The following is a 12,880-nucleotide window of genomic DNA, read 5'->3' on the forward strand; positions in this document are numbered from 1 at the left end:
ACATGGATCAATTGTATCACATTATTCATACAATTGGCACGCTCATTTAGCTAGCGCTAATATGTAGTCAGTAGCGCTAATACGTGTATGTAGTCTGTACCGATAAGGCACTTTCCTTATGTACGTTGATTCATTCTATCCAAGTTGGTGGAACGTAACAGAGCCAAGGATAAATTTATAGAAATTGATAGTGTCGTGCAATGTTATCGCATGAGCTCATGGTGCAGTAACTGTTGGTGTTAGTGGACATTATAGCGTAACTTGTAGTTCCTTGGTCCTTTTTTCTTTTCTATAAAATAGAAAGCTGGCAGTGTTTCTCGCAGTTAGAGTACTCTGCCTTTGATGCTTCAAGCTGGTTTACAAATGCTTTGTTCTTCACAAGTTCACTGGACTTCGTTGTGATCCCGACCAGCGACTCTGAGCTAGCCCTGAGCGGAGAATGCTCGAAAATTGGTAGGTTCTGCTCGAAAAGCAGTAGTGAAACTGGCAGAACCGTACAAACCTTATGGCAGACACTTCCTCGCTCCATTTTCTGTATCCACATTATTATTCTTTTATTCCACGATGGCGTGACGCCAATAAGGATGATTAATAAGTGCGATAGAACTGGTACTAGCCAGAAACAGCTAGATGGAAATTAACCGGGAGGCAAGAAGCAATGGATCATGAAAAACAAGCGGGGGCAATAACGTTAGCAGGGGTGATCGAGATAGTTAAGTACACGTTCGAGATATCAGAAACCAGGGGGATGCGCGGAGCAGGAGCAGGTACTGCTCAAAAGAAGACTGTATGCATTGTTTCGGAAAGAATTTCTACGAGGTTGGGTTGTGATGTCGATAGGGAGTGAGTTGTAGAGGGTGAGGGCACTGTTGATGGGGGAATCTCGGTGCCTGTTCGTGTGTGCGTGTCCGATGGAGTAGGTCCTTGTCTGTCGAAGGGTGTATGGTTGGTGTTGACGTTGTGGTGCAAGATGTGGTTGTTGCAGGTGTGGTGGGGAGGTTTGGTGGTGGATGACACACATACCAAACATGCACGGAACATACCAGAAAACTTGAGTACCAAATTCTGCAACTTTTTCTGCCGGCATTGTCCGCCAAGGGCTACTTTGAGCTCCGTTGATGATACATAATTATGACAAGATCGAAGTAGCAACACGTAAGGGGTCGTCCATTTTTCACAAAACGAAAAAAATTCGTTTATGGGGGGGGGGGAGGGGGTTGACCAATTTCGTTTCAGAAAACATTGATACATACATGTACATGGTCGTAGGAGCAGTTACACACTTGCAATTTTTGTTGTATTATACATGCAGGTGTCAACCTTTTTTTACGTTCTGAGGGGGAGGGAGGGAGCGGTTGGGTCTAAACTAAAATAATTCGTTTGGTGAAAAATGAAATGTTCGATAATTACGGACGGCCCCTTAAAGGGGAAGTTAAGGCAAAAACTAAAATTTCACCAGTTGTAGTCTTCGGGGTGCTGAGTCGAATGGTCTTGGTCCGAGAAAGCTGAGACGCTCCCTTCCTACTTGAATCCCAATCGAACTCGCGCACTTCCACCGAAACTGGGTGACTGCGCCCTACGAGATGGGGATTTGTATGCAAAATGTCACTAAAAGCGCCGTTTCGTTCTTATAAAAGCACGGATGACCGCGATTGGCCCATATGTTGTAGTCTTTTGGACGCTGAATCGACTGGTTTTGGTCCGAAAAGGCTGCGATGCAGCGTTCCTCCTTTATTCCCAATCGAACATGGTCGAAGAAGCGGTCACGTGCTCCTGGGTGCCAAAATCACCTCGTCACCACGCCAGCAGGCGACAACTTTCACACCAATACAAGGTTCAACTCGAGTGACAGGACTGCACCCAAAAAAGGTCAAAACAGGCTGTAAGTTGTACCCTGCAGGCACGGTGACCAGGTGACTGGTGTACGCAGGAGCACGTGACCGCTTCTTCAACCATGTTCGATTGGGAATTAGGGGCGAACGCTGCATCGCAGCCTTTTCGGACCAAAACCAGTCGACTCAGCGTCCAAAAGACTACAACATATGGGCCAATCGCGGTCATCCGTGCTTTTAGAAGAACGAAATGGCGCTTTTAGTGACATTTTGCATACAAATCCCCATCTCGTAGGGCGCAGTCACCCAGTTTCGGTGGAAGTGCGCGAGTTCGATTGGGATTCAAGTAGGAAGGGAGCGTCTCAGCTTTCTCGGACCAAGACCATTCGACTCAGCACCCCGAAGACTACAACTGGTGAAATTTTAATTTTTGCCTTAACTTCCCCTTTAACATTTTAAAATGTACTGAAGTACACGACAATGTACAACATGTAGCTGTGCAGAGATTGAGTGTACAACTGGGTAGTAAAAATGTCGATACAGTAATCAGTATGCCTTTGGAGACCTTTCGCATGTTCACGATCACACAAGTACGACTCGCTCGACTCGACCCTGAGACTGAGTGGTCTGCTTGCGTTTTGAGTTTCACTCCTGACTTCCCCGCTAGCGGCTGGGACCAGTGGGAGATGAGAGTCAGTGTGTTCTCAGTTCGGGTGTTTCCACAACTTCCCGCGACTACTTGCGCAAGTTAGGGTTGTGTATCCTGAGTGGAGAGATCAGGGGCGTCACACACGGTACGACCACTACGACCATGGTCGTACCACTTTTCGTCCAGGATGGTCCACCCAATTCATCCGAAAAAGCAATAAAAAAATTCAAGGATCTTCGGACTTGTACAAAACATCGCAACTGTTACCTGGTTACTTTCATTGCAAGGAGCATACAGACTTGATGCCTAGCACTAGCAGCTAACTATTGCCCAAGACTCCAGGCGGCTATCCATTACGATAGGCGGTTGGAGTCACGGTTAGAGACAACCAGACGATGGATTCCTCACGGACGCATTCACTGCAAACTTGACGGAAACAGAGCTGAGCTGGCGGCAATCACTGGGTCCAGAACTAAAAATTTCCAAGATCTACCATGTTACAATGGCGATCAGCACGTCAAGAGACACTACATGTATGTCACTTGTCAGCTACAACATAATACTTATATTCTTTCCACAACGACACCTAGACCTACCTAGTACCTCTGGCTCCTGACGATCTACTGCAAGCGGATTCGAAAATGCATTACACCCGCGAACGCAGCGCTTGTCAACGGAAAAGGGAAGCGCTTCATTCTCCGAAGCTGAAAAGTGTTTGGACTGCTGCTCCACGGCGGCAGAATATTCTGCAGCTGTTCACCGACACGACCCGCTTCACCTATATTATAACGATTTACGATCGTTTCGTTCCCCGAGTTTTCCGGTAGCAGCAACAAGAATTTCGTCCGCGACGACAGGATGAAAGTCTCTCGCAAACTAAAGTCCTGTTGCCACGAAGACAGAGAAGATTCCGCAAGCGCTTTCTTCTGCTTCCATTGTTGTAGCTCTCCGGTCCACTGGCAGATCTTTCAATCCCACCGAACAAAAACAAAGGATCTTCTTCTCTCTCTAAAAACAACTAAAATTGTTTGCGACTGTCCAGGCCGGGCGTGTACATAGTGTACGCGACGCGGCAGACTTTTGCAGGACACGACATACATGTACGTTTTTGCATAGCTAGCCGCTGGCGCTAGAACGCTCAGCACGCTGGTACTTCGGATTTTGCGATTTTTTCGAGGGCAATGGCCCTGAATCATTGAATCAATGGGTTCCATTTGCCTTGCTTGGCTACCTACGATGTACAGAAAATACCAAAAATCCATGAGAAGTATGTTTTTGGAGCTGGAGTGGGGTTGTCGAATAAGTGCTAGGGGAACCCTCCTTTGCGGCTGTAGAGTGCTAAAACGTGGTCTGTTAGCCGAAAAATCCTTATTTTTTTCTCCGGGGGACACCCCCGGTCGTACCACTCCCAGCCACCCTGTGACCAAGGTGACGCCCCTGGAGATACATGTGTGTCATGTACAGTACTGTAAACCGTGAAATTATTATTGCCATGGTCTAATTTCTGCGAAATTCGCGACCGGGTGGAAATCGCGAAATTTAGACAGCGCGAAAAGGAGATCCATGAAAGGTTTAGCAAGAATGCCATTCTGCAATCGCAAAATTAAAACCTCGCAAACCTGTCCGGATTCTGAAAACGCGAACTAAAAACGCCGCGAAAATTTCAAGCTTTACTGTAGTCTGCAGACTGTTTATTAAAGGGGAAGTCCGGTGAAAAATTTAAATTTCAGGGTCGGTAGAGTTTCGGGCGCTGAGTCGAATGGTGTTGGTCCCACGTGTCTCCGACAAAGCGTTCTCGAGATATTTCCGTTTGAAAAACTAAGTTTCGGGGGCTGCGCCATGACGTCATGCGGCCGCGCCACACCCTCCGCAACGTCATAGCGTGCAGCTAGGTCAAAAGGAGTGCGTGAAAGCAATAGTGTCAGTGCTATTTCAAAATTTGATTTGGCGACTGATATTAGGTGGTGCAAGCGACCCCAAGACCTAACTCCTTGTGAGAGTGAGGATGCAGCCATGGCTGACCTTCATGGGTTTGGTCGGGGGGTATTGTAGGGCTGAGAACCTCGGTATCCAGCTGAAGAAATGGCCGCGCGGGACGGTCAAGAGTGAGCGCTACTGAGTTTCCGACTGATGAAGAAGCAGTAGCTATTGCAGACGAGGCTGATATAATTATCAGATCGCTGAAGAGCAGGGTCGCCAAAATGGAGAAGAGTGATGCGAGTGCTCTAAATGTTGTTCCATACCGATTCGCTTAGACTCCAGTACTGCAGTAGCCTGCCACATGGTGATGTTTTGGTGCGAACTTGGCATATTTCGGACTACTCAATTGGAGAACAGTGCAGGCTCTTTGAACCATGGCCCGGGCACGACTCTTCGCTCGCAACGCTATGGAATCTGAAAGTTCTAGGTCCGGGAGCTGTTCGCTGTTTTGTCACTTGTCACGGTTGTGCACTCATCGCTGTAGCATAAAAATAATGAGGCCGGACTGGAGCGGAAAACTAAAATTTTCTTTCTCAAAGCACAACCACCGGCACCGGCAAGGAGAAACGCACGTTCTCTGACTACATGACTGTACGAGTGTAGTACTAGCATGTACTAGTACATGACACGTCCGTGTGTTGACTAGTTTTCTGAGTCTTGTTGTAGCGAGCTAGCCCAGCACGGCAGTGCGGGACTAGTTCCGTGTGTGATGAGTCTAGTTAGTAGTTTGTTGACTGCACTACACGTCTACAGCTAGCATGCACGCAGCGCATTGCTAGAGCCGTAGAGCTAGAGGCATGCTGACGGAAAAAGTCCAACTCGGAAACGGCTAAAATACGGTATAACCTCGAGGTTTACCGAGCTGAAAATCATAGGGTACATAGCGTTTGTAACACTGAATCGAATGGTCTTGGTCCGAAGAAGCTGCGACAAACGGTTCCCCAATCGAACGCGCTCCGAATATGGCCGTTTTGTACACAACTAGATGGTGTGGTTACCTCGCTGCACGCTGTGACGTCATCACCTGGATCTGGGTGAGGCGCGCTCAAATTCGCACATGTTCGATTGGGCGTATCTGACGAACCATAGGCCGCAGCCTCCTCGGACAAAGACCATTCGACTCAACGCCCCGAACTCTACGGACTGTGAAATTAATATTATTTAAATTTTTCACCGGACTTCCCCTTTAAGGAGGTTCGCGACGGTTAGCGCCATGTTGGATTTCCGAATTTTTTTCTGAAAAATAATGCCTTTCGGAGTGGAAAAATGGGACGCGATCATGCACAGAAAATAGTTTGACCATGACTTCGCAGTGCTCGAGCGCTCGAGTCGGGACAAGATTTGAGGAAGAAGCTCAGCCACTATAGTGGACTTGCGGATTTGTTTTGACATTGGCGGTTTTTGGATAGCTCGGTTCTCCTGCCGACGTGTCCTGGAGATGAAGACGCGGGAGAGTAATCCGTCACCCACGACGCGGCCTCTCATTCTGCGTACTGGACGATGCAAGAAGCCGAGGAAGGGGACGCTTCTCAAACGATCGATCGAGTTCCTGAAAAACGGAAAGGGCGATCTCCATCACTAACGCCACTGGCACTGGATTCGACTCCCGCGAAGAGGTCGTTCAGTGCCCCTCTTCACGGTCGACGAATCGTTCATCTCAGGTATCTGGCTGTGGGATTGTCTGCGTGCCAGAATCCTGGATGTGGCAAACCTCTGGCGCTCATTGATTGCGTTGAAGAGAAGAGGTACGACCTGGGCAGCGTACTTGTCATTCCGTGTCAGCAGTGTGGGATGGAGAATTTTATAGATACAGATAGCCCTGTAACTGCTCAACACCCTGGCCCCCGTGCTTCCACAAGCAACACCAAAGCTACTTTGGGTAAGTGCGTTTTTCAATCTCATAAGATTTACTCATGATATTTGGGAGTCATTGCCACCCTATGGCTATGGAAATGTATGAGCACACTGTATGCGCGGCGGCCGCGAGCGTGTGTGTGTTTGCATAGACCTGCATGTTTGTGCATGTGTGCACCATATGCATGTATGAACATGCACATGCATATGCGCTCATGTGGACGTACCCTCGCACACATACTATACACACGTGCATGACCGCTCCCAGGGCATGTTGGTGTTACATGTGTATGCGGGCATCTCCACTCATGCACATGAGTGTGCACATGCATGTGGGTGGGTACGCACTCGTGCGTGAATGTATGTGTGTGTACGCGCGCGTGTGTTCTATTGCGTGTGAGAGCATGCATGTGTGTGTGTGTGTGTGTGTGTGCGTGTGTGTGTGTGTGTGTGTGTGTGTGTGTGTGTGTGTATGTGTGCACGGATGTGTGTGTCGATGGTGTGCATTTTTGTGATTGGTGAACACTCTGATCCCTAAACCGCGATACCGGAGCTCCCAAGCTACAGCCTCAGATTGATTTATAGTTCATCGTTGGGAATGAGTTCGCTGCTCATGATGCTGTTGCGGATGTTGCGGCCCTAGCTGAAATTGTCGAAGCTCGCCCTGATGCCAGTATCCTGTAGCACTCTGTCACTTTTGCATCAGCATGTTCGGCGATGGAGTTTGCAGAACATCAGCAAAAGCGGCTGGCCACCCTTCAACCGTTGGTCCAAGCAACGTGCTTCTCTAAATCAGTTGCAGTGCGGGCAGCTGCCAGTGGGTTGGTGATGAAGCACTTTGTCTTGTCCTACAAACGAAGTGGTGAGCCAGCCATTTCCAGACTGATGAAGGAGCAAGTCGGAGGTAAGAAGCGGGTGACAGTCTCAAGGAAGATTATATTAGTGGTGGCTGAACACCTAGCGAAGAACCAACAGCAACCCAATTGTAAGGAACGCCCTAGCACAGTGCTTCACTTGTTTGTGCGCACCGTAAAATACCATCATTTTTGTCAGTGTGGGGACACGTTCTAGCTCGCATAGTTGAAGAACAAGAGGACTCAATGTTGTCTGATTCGTTCCAACATGTCAGCTTTCATTGTAGTTTGATATGGGGCTGTGCTAAGCGCTATCATAGCTACATGTACATGTATCACAACCAAGTACCAACAGGAGAGTAATCATGGAGAAAAGTACCTATCGATAATGCGTGCACCCAGGGTTTCCGGCAAATTTACTAGTTCAGCTATTCCATCCTTGTATTGTTCTGAACGCCGAGGGCTCTAGTGAGTTTATGCAACACCTATTAACAGCCAAAAATCCAATAAGTTATGACCAAAGCAGCAGCAGAGAAGTACAAGCAATATAGATACGTGAATTTACCAATTTTAGGCAAATTTTGACAGTTTTTTGGATTTTTCTCCAGAATATGCACGGTGACCCCTATTTTCGCCGCGGTAAACCTGTTCCAACCCACGTATAGAACGTGTTTGAAGTATCCACATATGGGGCAAACTCAAAAATAAGCTGCAAAAAATATTCAAAATTTCATTTTTTGCGTCTTTTTGTTCTTCTCCAGGAAATGACGACCTGGATCCCATCATCAACCAAAGTGTACATTTTTCGGTGTTGATATCATCTTAGTCAATACCTCGAACAGTCTGTAAAATTTTATGTCATATTTTCTGTCCTAACTGATGTTATGGTCGATTTCTCATCAATTTTGGGATTTTGTGTTATTTTGTGTCATCAAGGAAAATTGTGTTTTTGGCAAGACCTATTCGGGCAATTGAAAAACTGATGTTACTAAGCGAAAATATAAGGCTGTACCTATTCAAACCTGATGTCAGATTGGGCTGATGTTGAAATTAAATTTTTGGGGCTAACTGTCCCGAACCCCCTTAAATTTTGTAGTTTGATCCACCTGAGCCTGCTGAGGCAAGGGGTTGCGTTGGGGACCTCGGGAACCGTCCTCCTCCGCGAGTCACAAACAAACGTCGGATGGAGTTCAGCCAAACGGCTCATCCTGAGAGCATGACATAGTCATTGCTATGGTGTTCATAATTATCATGTCAATCCTCTCACTTCTGCCTCGCACTGAGAACACACCAGAAAGGTATGATTCGTTTCATTGTTCTCCCTTTTGCTGGTTCACGAGGCCTGCACTGTACAATCGATGCAAATTAAATTTTCCTCCGTCGCGGCGTCGGCCAAGTGAAAGGCAAAGACGTGAACAGGTATGCCATGCTGACAGTCATGTTGACCTGCTCATCAAAGACCTTCCTCCATCTGCTTGTCCAAACCCTTTCCCCAGCCTACTGACAATCATAGTCTGTCTAGTAGTAGTAGACTCTACCCTGCTTGCATCGTTTCATTCAACACTGGACTCCAAATGAAAAGTCCAAACGCTAGAACTACGCTACTCCTGCCGTGATCCAGTAGAGCATGTAAGGGTACTGGGTAGAGAGGCGTCAAAGTATAGAAGAACAGTTTCATATTTTGACGACTCCCTGGGTAGAAGCCGTCACTGACACTAGCAGTAGCATCACTGCGTCAGCAAAGACCAGCGTCCACGTGACGTGAGTCCACTGTCTGTAAACGCACCTGGGCCGCGCCATGGTATGGGGTGTTCGAGGCAAAGCATTGAAAGCAAGCCATGCGCCAACGCCACCACCAACGACGTTACGTAACCTGTCGTTTTTAACCGATGCACGCAACTCGCGACAGAGCTGTTCGCTGACATGACAACCAAGCCGGATTCACCGTGCAGCCTCGGCATGCAAACCTGGCATCGCATTCCTTCAAATCGCATTCCTTCAATGTTTTGTCTTCTACTTTTGAGGCGGCAGCATGGCCCGTCAACCAGGTGTTATTTGCGGCACGAGCGCTCCTGTCGAAGTTCTATTTTGTCCGGTTCGGCTAGCTATGGCCGGAGGAGACCGTGCCGTCAGCTGTGCGAGCCTAGAGGAGGCGGACAGCTGGTAAATAAATACCAGCGTTTGAAAATTCGTCTCTCTGTCCGAAGTGAAGGAAACGCTCTGTATTGGTGAACTGGGCACAAACTCGTCGTGTGGGTCAGACACGAGGATAGGAAAATGTCGTACGAACACCACCGGGAGGTGCAGATCCCAGCAGGGGCGAGACGGCGCTCCAGCCTAACCGTCACCCAGATCGATCTGCCCTCGCCCGAGAATGACTTTCCACCGGAGCCACCAAAGAATCGCCGTCGCTTCTCCGGTTCGCTGAGTGTGCCGGGACTGCCATTCTCGACGGGCTCGCTGAGGAAGTCTAGATCTGGATCAATGAACATTCCCAGAAGCACTTCTGCCACTCTCCAGGTCAATGACGCTTCGTTGCGTAAGACTCGATCTGGCTCACTACACCTGCCCACACAGGTCACGGAAAACAACAATCCCTACCTGCTGAAGCCGCGAAGGTCGATCGCCGGCGACTCGGGCGTGCGACGCCTGAGTGCGCAGGACCTGGCGCTGATACAGCGTGAAGTACTGCAGACCGGCCAGCGCCTGTCCGCCGCCGCCGTTCTGCAGCGGGCCGAGAGCTCGCCCAGCTCGTCCCCAGCAGCACAGCGTAGGCAGCAGGAAGAGGAGGGCAGAAGCAGCTTCTCCAGCGCAGGCAGCACTACTACTAGTGCATCGGGTTCGCGCTCCAATCTGGACGTTATGGATGGACCGGGCAGCGCATCAGGCACCCTGCGTGGCATCCGCAAGAGTATATCTGCAAACAGCTTTGCGTCGTCGGTGAGCCGATTCCTGGCCACGACGTTGATGGGATCCGAACTCGAGGAGGAAGTGAAATCCTTAGATGTGGAGACGCGTAAGGTCATGGATTACAACAGTGAGGAACAGTGTCGGAGGATGGCAGAGGATGGTGAGCTGATCATCTGGGATCCGGAGACGGGCGTCGGTGACATGATGGCGCCTGGCACGATGAAGAAAGAGTCGTTACGGCAGCTGGTCAAAGCTTTGGCGGAGTGGATCAACGACGTACTGCAGTACAGGCGTGTGGTGGTGCTGGACATCTTCCAGGACCTGTACGACGGGCAAGTCCTGGACGAGCTGATGGAGGTGTTGCTGGACGAGCACCGCGCTGCCACCACCGACTCGTTCTGCATAGCCGAGCGCCTTAAGAAGGAACGACTGCGCCGGGTCCTGGTCTGGATCGACAGCGAGCTGGGCCACGAGGCGGGGGGTGCGGACGAGGATGCGTGGAACGTGGAGAGGATCTGGCAGCAAGACATGATCGCCACGATGCACCTTCTCATCGCACTCAATCGCCATTTCACCGCTCAGGGAAAGGGCCCGGCCAGTCCGATTCCCGAGAACGTGGCGATCGAGGTTCATCGGAACGAGATCGACCCGATATCGCTGAGGCTTGTACACAAGAAGTGGCGAGAGCACTTAACGGGTATAGCCGGATTATCACTGGCGTCCACATCTCCATTGCCACGACAAGCCGATGTCTTCGATAAGTTCTTCGTCGAGGCGCCACAAAAGATCGTCGAAGCCGAACAGGTCCTGTTGAAGTTCGCTAACCTGCACCTCTGCAAACTGTCGTTTCAGCAGCCGCTCACGGATTTCCACGAGGACTTCCGCGACGGCGTTAGTATAGTGATGCTGTTGTCTATACTGGGTGGGTTCTGCATTCGATTTCACGAATTACGGTTGCCCGTAGGGAAGGACGACGATCGTGCTAACAACTTGCTGTTGGCATTTCGCCTGATGCGGGATGCGTCCATTGAGCATCCCGGAGTCGATCGCCCCGATGACATTATCCAGGGCTGCCCTAAGGCGACCATGCGCGTCCTATTTCCCATCTTCAAACTCTACAAGCATGCAGTGTAGAGTCGTGTGGAATGCTTGCCTCTGTCGCGTAGACACAGTGTGTGGCTCTGGAGTGTGTGGCTCTGGAGTGTGTGGCTCTGGTGCTACCTAACTGTACACAGTCTGTACATTCGGATACTGGTAAAATATTTTAGACACTACAAACACAGCTGGGCATTGTACTTGATCAGACTTGACTAGGACCACCCCAACCCGCTTGCCTTCCCAGGCAACCAAATCCCGATGCTCTCTTTTTAAAGCTCGATCCTACCTGACGGTCCATCATGACTTGAAGTTGTGTTTACGTTCACAGCCTGAGTGTGAGTTACTTGAAGCAATACAACTGCTACTTGACCTGACACTTACCCCAGCAATATTCCATTCTCTTTCCTTATATATTCAGCCATGATATGGGCACAGTGTCAGCTGGCACGGTGCTGTGCTGCACATGGCTGGGGTTGAGTACTGATCAACACCAGTTCAGCTAGATGTAACTCCGAAAAATGACTGAGTATTTCTGACTTAATTATCATCTACGGACATATCCGCTTTTTACCGCTTCCGTACCAGGAACGATTTACAAGTTATTGATAACGATGAGTCCGTTCTTTCACAATTATGCTAAAACTAATGCATCGGCTCCGGGTCATGCAAACCGGGCCACGGAAGCCATTGCAAGGGCAAAATGAAGCTTTCACACTGCATGCCTAATGTTCGCTATAACAAAATTAATATCCGCGAACAGTTGGCAACGCGAGTCACCTGCAGCTCGGGTCGAAATTTGGAGTTTTGACATGAAATTGCGCGTACCGTCGGAAATAGCGTGCATCTTAACCTCTCTATTCTGAAATGCCTACAACCCTACACAAAAATCACTGTGGGAGAAGTAAGCAGTGCCGAGTTGAAAGACTAGTGCAGTATATGACTTGAGAACGGAGATGTTGTTTTTCATCAGATTGACTCCGGAACTAATCACACGCGATTTTCTTCAAGAGGCATTGATTGTAAAGGAAGGCCAGCAATTCTGTGAATTTTCACGGATTTCGCCCGGCTCTGCCGATTTCAACGCTTTTCGAGCACTACCGGCGCGCGGTATCTGCAAAGGCCTATCCAAGGCCGTGCATGTGAACTAGCACAGTAATAGCAAATACGGCACACTGCATGACGTATGTAATCAAGCACGCTCAGAAGGTCATGATGGCTGAATCTTGCCCGAGCCTGCAGCCCAAGGGCCGTAGGCCCGAGGGCTGCAGGCAAGGGCAAGATTCAGCCATCATGACAGACAGAGCGTGCTTGATTTGATTTCTTACATCGCGAAGCAACATATTAGGGAAGGTCAAAGGTCGAAAGGTCGAAAAATTATTCCCGAAATGACATCAAACGGTCCGAACATTCCCGAAATGACGTCAAACGGTCCTGAAACTCCCGAAATGACGTCAAACGGTCCTGATGGCCTGATTATGCCCGCGGCGGGAAGATCGCCTATTGGCCATGGCCCCGGCAACGATCACGTGTCATGTAAGAATACACTGTCCAGACCGGGCGAAAATACAGGCGAAGATACGCAGCGCCCTCATCATGTCGAGCTCTGGAAAACAGGAGGTCTCGAACACCTCCTGCCTCTTCGGCCAGAATCGATTACGGGCTACCCTTAGCTTATAATCACAAACACGATCAAGACCAGAACA

At 49.3% G+C, this 12,880-nt stretch overlaps 1 protein-coding gene across 1 annotated transcript; it reads left to right on the forward strand.

Annotated features, from left to right (window-relative positions):
- Positions 1–9,178: 9,178 nt before the first annotated feature.
- LOC135811467 (paralyzed arrest at two-fold protein 6-like) lies at positions 9,179–11,808 on the forward strand. The gene has a single exon (XM_065324709.1). The coding sequence runs from the start codon at positions 9,447–9,449 to the stop codon at positions 11,211–11,213; it is 1,767 nt and encodes a 588-aa protein (XP_065180781.1). The 5' UTR covers positions 9,179–9,446; the 3' UTR covers positions 11,214–11,808.
- The last annotated feature ends 1,072 nt before the right edge of the window (positions 11,809–12,880 follow it).

The sequence above is a fragment of the Sycon ciliatum genome, chromosome 3 (genome assembly GCF_964019385.1).
Source record: "Sycon ciliatum chromosome 3, ocSycCili1.1, whole genome shotgun sequence".
NCBI classification, from domain to species: domain Eukaryota; kingdom Metazoa; phylum Porifera; class Calcarea; order Leucosolenida; family Sycettidae; genus Sycon; species Sycon ciliatum.